This window comes from Xiphophorus hellerii, chromosome 20 (assembly GCF_003331165.1).
Source record: "Xiphophorus hellerii strain 12219 chromosome 20, Xiphophorus_hellerii-4.1, whole genome shotgun sequence".
Taxonomy (NCBI): domain Eukaryota; kingdom Metazoa; phylum Chordata; class Actinopteri; order Cyprinodontiformes; family Poeciliidae; genus Xiphophorus; species Xiphophorus hellerii.
The window spans coordinates 10,552,317-10,563,361 of NC_045691.1; the positions used below are offsets into that span (position 1 = coordinate 10,552,317).

An 11,045-nucleotide genomic window follows, 5' to 3' on the forward strand; every position below is an offset into this window, starting at 1 on the left:
TTTTATAGATAATTTTGGAACTGAGGAGGTTTATTTTTCAATATAATAGTCACAGCACACAGCTGACTGACCAAAGACTTAGTAAGGTATGAGACTGTGACATAAACCTTAAAGCAAAAACTAGCCATGCCTATTCTTATTCAATTGCACTGATCAACTCTTCCCACAGTTTTTCCATCTCATTGTAATTCACAGTCATTTATTTGTGCAGTACATTGTTTGAGCAGCCAGTGGGAAGAATACCTTCGATGAGTTACATGAATGCAAGTCTAAAACCGAGAATGAACACAATTGTTCTCCCAAACTGCTGAGGTAGGCTAATTGGCATACAGCAGTAGGTGAAATGAAAGCTGTTAGATTATGCAAAAAGCCTTTTTTCCCCTGCATTGTTGATTTAAGGATGTGATCCCAAGAGCTTTCAGCAACCTCTTCATGTTTTCGCTTTGATTATTTTGTAAGGATTTCCTGATAATGTTTTTGTCCCCGCCAGAGATCCAGGTCGTTTAACGTTGAATACCTGCTTATTCCAAAAGTAACAGTAGTAACACTTTGCAATTTGTTACTCCACAAATCTGCCAACACCACACATCATAGCTAAATTTAGGGTGATGTCAAACATAACCACATAAGTATGTCTAAGTCAAAGAGATGGGCCTTTTAAAAATTGATTACAAAATTGAGTTTGAGATTAAAAAAAAAGATACAGTACAATGATTAACAAATAGATGTATAACTGGCTTGTCACACACTATTTTAACACAGGAAGGCCCCTTCTGTCTGCTCTTGTCCAGCGCTGTGACTCCTCTGCTTGCCCTCTGACTGCTTGCCTCTTGTACTGTGCACGAAGAGCACTTCACACTTCCCTAGTGAAACCAGAGCCTTACCTTCAGCCTCCTGACTTGCCATGTCCTTTGGGCTATTTTTACTCAAGCAGAGGCTACAATTGCTGAACCCATACCACAGCCTGCTGAGCTGGAGCTGCACTGTGGTGGTGGTGTGTAGGTGTATCTGCATGGGTGTGTGGCTGAACTAATTGTAACAAAGTGTGTCTATAGAATTGCTCCTAAATTGAATTTGCTTGCACTTAGTGATCATGAGATATAGTCTCACAAGAAACATAAAATACCTACGAATTAAAGAATTTAAAGGTACCTGAAGCATTTTTCAAATTATGTTATCATCCAAAAACTGACTCATGAGTGTAGTCATATATTATGTAAATATATCAATTAACTTACTCACATTGACTAAACAACATGCGTCCAGCAATTGACTGATCAGTCAATTGATCTCTGAATTGACTGACTAATAGTTAAGTGAAAATCTTGAATCAGCTAAAAGGTCACATAGGATGGGGATTCATCATTATTTGCCTCTGATCAGGTGGTCACAAAACCATAACAACTTTTAGGTATAAGGCATGATTGAAACCTGTGGTCTCGTGAAATCTATTTGCATCATCAGAATGTCAAGATGACCTGAAAGGGGATTTAAGTTGAGGACAAAGCTCATCCTGCGCTGCCCCTCTAATCGCTTGGCAAGCTATTACAGCTGGCTTACCCATGTATCACACTTTGTGCTGGGGTTCTTTATCCCACCCTCTTGAAATTCATCCATATTCATCTTATTTTTTTTACCAAATCGCTTCTTTTTTAGAGCTCTGTTTTATTGCAACCATCTCATTTATAGATTTTTACAAACCTTTTCATCCTATTCATTCTACACATCTCTCTTTTATGGCCTCTTTTCTCCTGCTTGTACCCAAACCACAAGTGACAATTAAATTTGTTTTAACAACACTCAGTTCTTTCAATAGTTTTCCCTTGTTCCCTATAATACCCATTGTTTTTATTACTTGTAATTCATACTTTTCTGTCTTTCACGGCACCATCTCGAGGGGTTTACCATGTCATTTGCTGACTGTGTCAAACAATTATTCAGCAGACCTCTCTTATCCTCTCTTCTCTTTGGTTGAGACAGTGGACTCATATTGTTGTGATGTGGTCCGTGCTAGTGAAATCAGATTAAGTCAATGAACCGGCTGTGTCTGTTCTCAAAGGGTAATTGATTGTTCAGCTGTGGAACACAAGCAAGAAGATAAAATCACAAAACAAACTCAAGCCAACAGTGAGGTGTTAAAAAGTGTTCTACTATGCAGGTACCTGCAGTGTGAAGTACAGTATATATTGCTAAGAAAATATATTCCCCGCTTACAGGTTTTCTTATTTTTTGTCATAAATATGCGTTTTATATCTTTAAACAGATTTTAATATTGACAATAATAATAAACTTCACTGACCACAAATGTGGAAATTTGCCTTTGGCTTCAGATGGTGGTTGAAAACTCTCACAATATGTGATAAAAAGGATTGCTACAAAATCATAAAGTTTCAAACCAACAACAGGCACAGCTTCTGATCTGAATAGTTGAGTAGCATTATTACACTTGGGAAAAAACATTTTTTTTAAGTGATCTTGGTTGCATTTACTGCCCTGTTTTGCTTTCCCCAAATACAGGGGTGACTTAATTAACCCACAATTTGTTGGGTATTTTCGTTTTGACTGTCATTTATATACATTTCCCAGTAGATAGGCCAGAAGAACCTGAGTAAATACAAATGGCAACAGTGGATTTTTTTGGAAGGTGTGTGTCACAAAAAAAACAAATATGGTTATGGTTGTATTGGGTTGCTTTGCTGCTTCATGACGTCCAGCAGAAAGTCCTGAGGGAGATTATCCTAATCTGGGTATTGGAAAACAATCTATGGAGGCAGTAGGGCAAAACCTCCTCCACATCTATATTTGTCGACCTAAACCAGGATTATTCAACCCCAGTCTTTACTTTCAGCACACCTGAATTAATAATTAGAACTTGACTGAATACTGAGGAGTTAATCAAGCCATTTAATTCAGGTGTGTTGGACCAGGGACACATCTAAATGTTGCTGAACACCAGGCCTTGAGGATTGGTGCTGAATACCCTGATTTAAAGCATTTAATGAGGCCACAAAATGCAAAAAACCCCCAAAAAACAGAAGACATTTGTCAGCCATCAAAGTCTTACTGTCAGCACTCTATACCGCACATAGATCTATATTTCCCCCTATGCATATGGTTTTCTCTGCTTTGGTTTTCCCATATGGATTTTAGCTTAACTGACTCTAAAAAGGTGTAAAGTGACTGCAGCCTTTTGGCACCTGTCCACTGGAGTGAATAATCTTGGGTGTAGAGTGTTGAGATCCTTGTTATTGCTCCTGTCCCTATGGTCCATGACTTCCCCAAAAGAACCAGCTGTGCTTGGTGACCCATGGCATTGTGCTGGTGTACAACTAAAGTGAATTACATATCCGTTATGCTTCCACCTGGTGCTCAAGGAATGTCCTCCTCCAGAATTATAAGAAGGAGAAAATTAAGATAAAACCATCTACTTTTCATTATGTTTAAGTTGTTTTTACACATGAAGCTGCAATGAGTCTGCTATGAGTTGTCAAAAATGGGCTTAGAGACTATTTAAAACAGCTCCTAAGTGTGGTACTTTTTAGTTTGTAACAAACCTGAAGGATCCATTTTGGAAAAAAATCTTTATCGTTTCGTTTTGCAGTGCTTCATCTTGCTTACTACCCAATTCTCCCTTCCCTGCTCTGGCTCTTTTACAGTGAAATACATCAAGGAAATGTCTGCATTTTTTAAAAGCGCCGGTTCCCCTGGAGCAAACCTCCCTTGGGATTCTCCCCCCTCTACACCTCAGAGGAGCAATGAGGTCTTCCCCATCGAGGTGAAAGAGCCTCGCATCATCCCACTGAGGATGTGCCAGGTGTCGCGGAAAGAGTGCCCCCCAGACACAGAGAACAGGTACTACATATTAGACATCTATCACTTAAATGTCATGTTTAATTCAGTTAATATATTTCTCAGAACCAGGCTGAGGCTGACTGACAAGTTACAAAATTACTTTGAAAGATTATCGCAAAAAGGATTTTTTTTTATGTCTTACTTTGATATTCTCTTTAATATGTGAAACTTCCTCTTCAGCCTGAAGCTTTGCTCTCTTTGAGGTTTTTCTTATTTTTTTAACAGACCCTTTTTTCCATTTTCTTTCCTCCCTCCCCCGCCTCCTTTAATCACACTTGCCAGGTATTTCGAGGTGATTTCATCCAACAGAAAGAACTCAATGTTCCTGCGGGCAAAAGACCCAGCCATGGCTCAGTCGTGGTACAATGCCATCCAAGCTGCTGCTGCCAGCCTTTTACCACAAGTGAAGGAGGAGATGAAGAGCATGCAACCTGGCATGGATGTCAAACATTTGGGCTGGCTTACAGAGCAGGTATGGAAGGATACCGGGGTACATGGGAAAAGAGTCAAAGGACTTGCTCTTCTTTTCTAAATCTTTTAATTGTATTTTTTGTACTCAGTTACCCTTTTTACTCTCTAGTTTCAGTTTTCTCAATATACTTGTTGGTTGTGGAAAACTCTTAGATTCTCCACATTTGAGACAAGCTAGCAAAAAAAAAGTAAGACTTATCTTAAAGTCTTAAATTTGAAGATACAGTAAGTCTGAAACTTTAAGATAAGTTTGAAAATTTCAAAAACTTGATGTTTTCATCAAATGTCATAAATACAGTGCCTTTTAACAGTAATTAAATTCCTTCACGTTATTCACAATAATGTAAATAATGAAATGTTCCTCAGCTCTGACACTGCAATGCCATTCACATGTGGTAAAGACAAAACTAGTTACATAACCAGATTAGCAGTGTTCTTCAAAAAACAGCTTGTTGATGGCATCATTTACCATTTAAAGAGTTTACTGAGGTGGTTGGCTTCACTGACAGCTCCTCCAGGACCTCATACTCCTGCAGCTGATCAAAATAGATCTGATAGAAAAGAACTTGGTGTCCCCGAATATTGTGAGCTTAACCCTCAGTGCCAGTATCTGCCATTAAAGTAATTTTGATGCACTGTTTTTTTTACAGAGATACATATCTTTTGGGTTGCCTGCACAATTCACCAGAATATGTGTTTTAAAATTAAAAAACATATATTTCTGTGTTTTTACTAGTAATTTACTATTAGTAGTAATTTACTACTAGCAATTTAGTAGTAAATTACTACTAAATTACCACTACTGCAACCAATATTAGCCTGCTACTACAGCAATTAATAGCAGAAGATATTTTAATTTAAAAATAGATGCAGCCCCGCAAATCTGTAAAATATTTTGTCCTTTTATAATCAGATGCCTGTCTTGGGTTAAACCTTTCCTTTCTGGGTGTGACTTGGAAACAGTGATTCATGAGTTAGAAGGTCACACGGATCAACATCTGCAACAAATTTATGTGATGTTTAAAAAAAAACAATAGAAGGTAGTAAAAGTGGTTTTAACCCTTTGATGCATGACATATTGACTATACAGTCTTCCATGAGTGGGTTTAAATCAATGTGTTTTTATGCTACCTTTGTCATTTTGATTCAGAATAATGCTTAATATGATACTTTCTGCTGTGTTTTATTTCACACAAGAATTATTTCATGTTTGAAATATTTTCATTTTAGCTTTTTTAAGCATTTTTAGAAGAAATTGTAGAACATTTGTGATGATTTGTAAAACATTTTTAAAACGAAATGACAACAACAGCAATTTTACGGCAGCAATGTTGGAACAATGTCAGTGTCCATTATGTGTGTGTGTGTGTGGGATAGAAAGAGCACATTTCTTGAAACTAGCTAGCTAACCATGCTAGCTAACATTACTGTCTGTATTCTATTGTGCTGTGTGTATCATGCATGTGGGGGTGTGTATGTATGTGCATTTTTTTTATCCATCCATCCATATCCATCCATTCCATCTATCCATCCATCCATCCATCCATCCATCCATCTTCCATTTATCCATGTGTCAGGTTGCGGTGTCAGCAGCCTAAGAAGGGAGGCCCACAGTTTGCTCTCCCCAGCCACTTGTTCCAACTCCTCCGGGGGAAACCCAACTCGTTCCTAGGCCAGTTGAGAAACATAGTTCCTCCAGCGTGTCCTGGGTCTTCCCCGGGGGCCTTTATTTTTTGAGACAATAAAAGAAAGAACATTGACCACATTGATCAACAGGTTTCGCATGTCATTCAACACATTTTCTCTTTTGGTTTTCTTATCCAGGGTGTCAGACACACACAGAGAGACACAAGCACAGGCACTATATTTTATGCACAATAAAATATAGGCAGGAATGTTAGCCAGCTTGATTAGATAACTAGTATTAGCTAACTTCAAAGAAGGCTAATAGGTTGATTTGTGACAATAACACTGTCACAGCACTGATGATCGACACACACACACACACCCACACCCCTTTGTGAGGTAAAAATAAAGATAATAATTATATGTAAAAGTTCTTGCTTTGTAAAATATTATTATTCAGGGGTGAGACTTAGGACTCTGTGTGTATGGTTCACAAAAAAATGTTTTCCTGACAGTCACAGTTGGTAAGAAACAAAGATTCCCATTAAATTCCATAGGAAATGAATGAGGGTCCTTTGGGACCCACTCACGGAAGAATGGGGTAGTAATATTATACATTTCTTAAAATGTATAAAAGGTAAATTAAAATTTTAATTGCATGATATCAATAACATGTTTACATGTTATAACAATAACATGTTGAGGAATACCTGGAATATGAAGTGATGAAAACTTTTCATTACAAAGATATTGCAAAAAGATGACCTCACCGGGTCCAAAAGGACCCATTTATGCATCAGAGGTGTTCAGTTTAACTTAAGGATTGCTGTATGTACCCTGAAAGAGTGATAGGCATTTAATTTCAGTCTGATATAATTGTCTGTGTGTGCAGATGTCCCAGGGTCCAGAGAAACCTCTCTTTGCAGTGTTGACAGAGAAGGACCTGCTTCTGTATTCCTCCTTTCCTGAGAGCAAAGAGAGCCTAAGGAACCCCACCAAGAGTCACACCCTCATCACAACCAGGTTAAAATTTTAATTTCTTTACATCAGAGGTGCCCAAAGTGCATCGTGGGGGCTACTTGGGGCTCTTGGTTCAAATTTTTTGCCCTTATGCAGATGTTTGGTAGAGATGGAGACATCTTTTTAATACATAGGGTGAAATTTAAATGTTCTATTTAAGCACATATTTAAATAGGAAAATGTTAGGTCCATCGCAGTGTTTGTCTTTTATTAACCACATGTCTTTCATTTTAATGACATAGTAAATGGAGCCACAGACATCCAGCAGCTTTTACAGCAGATATTTCTGAGCTAAGACCAATATCCCATTCAATTTAAGAGAATAAAGTTTTTTTATGTTTCAGATCTATAATAATTTCCTGACCCCTTTTCAACAAAAATCTCACTTCTTTTCTCATTATATTGTATGTTAAGTTTAACATTGAGCTGATAAAAATGTATAAATCCTTCACAAAAATTATGTTTGTGTTTAAAAATGTATTTTTTGTGACCAGTTGGTACCCTCAACTTGCTGATTTTGACCCATGTGGCAGAAATCCTTAGAATTTTCTTCTCTTCATACATCGCACACACCAAATCCTCACTTTTCAAAGTAACTGTCGTACATACACTTTGTGCCTCGCCCTGATCAGTTTGTTTTTTTCTCCACTGGTTTGTGAGCTCATGCTCACACTTTCCATAACTGAACCACTGAACAGTTTGTGTCATAACTTCCATAGCTTTAGTTGGAAAACATTAGTCCTCATAGGAGCTATGAGTCATGTGTGTTTCCGTCACTCTCTCTGCTGTGGATTCTGCACCTTGTTTTCCACATAGGTAGCAGTTTCATCTTTAGCCACAGTCTATCCTATAATTCCTAATTGCAATCTTTTCAGCCACATTCTGGTGATATTTTCTTCTTTCTCCCCAAAGGCTGGTCCACTCTGGTCCTGGAAAAAGTTCCTCTCTATTGGACTCTGAGTTGTCATTCGGCTTGCGTTCAGGCACCAAGCAGGGCGTAGAGACTCATGTGTTCAGAGTGGACACTGCCAAGGAGCTGTCCACGTGGACTCATCTGTTGGTCGAGGGTTGCCACAATGCTGCAGAACTCATCAAGGAGGTCATAGCAGGTAAAAAGATCCAAAATACCATATCAATGTCTGTTTTTATAGTTGCTAAGTAAAGAGCAGTCGCTGATCTCTTCTAAAGTAAAAATATAACACTGCTGTGGGTTTGAAATTCATTGATTTGGTTCTTACATTAACATATCACAGTTAAATTATATTTCTTACTTTGTTAAGGTTTCATAAAGCATCTTCACTGCTCTGTATGATACTGACTTATTGAACAGTGCCCTAATGCACACTCAGCACATTGCATTCAATCACCAGATAGAGTAGTATCATTACACTGCCATCTGGTGGTAATATTAGGTGGTACAGAAAGACATGGATTTTGAATTAATCTGTAAATTAACGTTTACATCAAGTAAAATTTAGAGAAATTTTGATTTCATGGGAGTTAAAAGCTTGAATGCTTCTTTTGTCATGTTAGCATATTAAGGCGTCGCAGTCCAAATAGACTACAGGAAAGATTTAAATTTCTGTCCAGTATTAACATTCCCTCAACTTGGTCAGGTTTTAAACTATCTTTTTGTGTGTGTGCAGCCTGTAGTTGGAATGGAAAAGAGTGCATGCTGGGAGTGCACATTGACGACGGCTTCACGCTATTCACAGATGAAATGGGTGTCAGGAAAAATATTCTCCTCCAGCAGCCTTTCGAGCGCCTCCGAATGTCCTCAGATGATGGAGTCCGTATGATGTTTCTCGACTTTGGAGGCCCGGAGGCTGAAATTGTAAGAAACACTTTATAGGTTGTATTAAATAATTACTAACAAAAAATGTTCTGTGTGTGGGAGGATATACTGAATGTGTCGAACATGAAAGCAGGACTGTGTTTGGGGACAGTCTGGTGAATTGATTAACACAGACATGGAAAAGTTGCGCATATCAAAGGAATTGTCCTTTTGTGTGCAAGGAAGCAACAAGGTTAATAAAAAAAACATACAAGAAGAGACAGATTTGTTTTAGTAAAATATATCTGGAAATTAATCATAATCACTCAGAAAAATGTGTCAGTTCAAAATATGTAAGTTCTCCAACTAATGTATTCACCAGCATTTAGGGGATGTATATAAGAAGAAAAATGTTACTTGTTTAAAAATATCTACAGTCAGAGTAACAACTAAAAGTTTAAAACTGTTTACAAGGATTAAAGTTTGTCTTTGCTCAATCAGCAGAGATTGTAAAGAAGATAAAACATCTCCAAACTCTTAACAAACTGCTCCAAAGAGCATGTTGGAGTCATCAAGTCACCATCACAACTATAAGATCTGATCTATATCCAGGGGCCTTGAAAAGCAGCTCTCCTGTCCTACCATCACGAACATACTGTATCTTTAACTTATGCGGCGAACTTTTGTCAAATGAGACTTAGAGTTAGATTAAACATTAGGCCAAAATTCTCTGTAGATGTGTGTAGAGTAAAACAAGGGATGAATATGTGGAATAGCACTCCATGGCTAAAAGTTTGTATGGTGGACTGTATGTAATGCAGTAGACCTGTTTTTCATCCAAAGATCCTGGGAGTCTTAGATATCATCTATCAAGTTTGGTATGGAGCTCAAACTTGGTTGTCAGTTGGACAGTGATTCAAAACATACACTGTAACTGAATCAAGACATCCATCCATCCGTTGTCTCTAGAGTTTAACGGTGATTTTAAACATATATTTTTGTTTTTTGGTACCAAGGTCATCAAGTAGTAGATGGATAAAGGATCAATGTTAACTATTGTATTTCATGAAGTCCTATAAAGGGCTATTGATATACAAACTCCCTGATTTATTCTCATCTCTCTCTGCTCTTAGAAACTGGACCTTCGCTGCTGCCCAAAGACCTTAGTGTTCATCATCCACTCTTTCCTTTCTGCTAAGGTCAAGCGACTTGGCCTCCTGGCATGATAAAGGCCAGCTATCCATAACATCAAAATAGGAATATTCAGTGAAACACACACCAGCCCCAGAAGACCTTCAACAAAAGAGCCGGGGAAGTGAAGCTGATAGGCTCATTTTTCAGCCGTTAAGCCTTATCGTTTTTGGTCAGGCTCTCTCGTCTGTAAAAAAAAAAAATGAAGAGAAAACTGGAACACTGATGGACTTTTTTTTATTATTGTAGTTAGATAAAAGATGTTTTTACAGATACTTCAGGTCAGCAATCATGTAAGGGGTCTATATCTGTCAAAGCTGTCTAAATAGGTCAGGCCACTTCATGATGGGAAACTGTAAGAATGTGACAGCCTGTTTCTTAATGTTTTTAAGCTTACAGTCGCAACCATCTTTTTCTTTAGTTTGATTTTATGAGTCACAGCAGGCTTTTGTCATAAGCATCTTTTCATCTTTCAATCCCTGCTTCATCAACATCTTGATTGATGTTGGACAAACATTTTTCAGTATCAGAGGAGTGACAGATTGACGTGGCTGATTGTAACATGATCAATAGCCTGTGCTGAACAGAGAACAGCTAAACCGACATGCTGTTTGCTCAAAGTTTTTCATCAACCTATTGGATTTAGTTCTCTTTTTTAGCAATGTGGTATGGCCTATAAAAAGAAATAAGCATGTCTTTGTAATGTTACAAGCTGAAAATCGAATGACGTTTCTTTAAATAAAAGAGATTGCAACCTTTAATCCCAGTGGTAAAAAGAAGCTAATATTAATGCAACAGTAACTTTTATTTATATTCAGGAAAGACAGATTTTATGTCACATATTCAAAATTTATTTTATTAGTTTGAATTAAAAATATAAAAATGTGTTTACATCCTAAAGTGTGTGATTATTTTATTCATCAATGTTAAGTTTTTTGTAGTTTGGGGCCTTCTCTAATATCAAATATCTAAACACTAAAAACACATATAGTAATATATGTTCTAAAACCTGTTTGCTCAAGAAAATTAATGTATTGTATATTATTTAAACAAAGGTGTGCCTTGCAAGGTTGTTTGTATATAAACATGTAATAAACTTTGTTAACTTTTA

At 37.4% G+C, this 11,045-nt stretch overlaps 1 protein-coding gene across 1 annotated transcript in view; it reads left to right on the forward strand.

Moving 5' to 3' along the window:
• snta1 (syntrophin, alpha 1) overlaps positions 1 to 11,045 on the forward strand; it is a 41,207-nt gene extending 30,162 nt beyond the window's left edge. The window contains exons 3-8 of the mRNA XM_032549012.1: positions 3,657 to 3,852; positions 4,135 to 4,324; positions 6,842 to 6,972; positions 7,882 to 8,078; positions 8,616 to 8,803; positions 9,877 to 11,045. Coding sequence (XP_032404903.1) covers positions 3,657 to 3,852; positions 4,135 to 4,324; positions 6,842 to 6,972; positions 7,882 to 8,078; positions 8,616 to 8,803; positions 9,877 to 9,969 — 995 coding nt within the window. The 3' untranslated portion in view covers positions 9,970 to 11,045. The remainder of the gene's footprint in view (positions 1 to 3,656; positions 3,853 to 4,134; positions 4,325 to 6,841; positions 6,973 to 7,881; positions 8,079 to 8,615; positions 8,804 to 9,876) is intronic.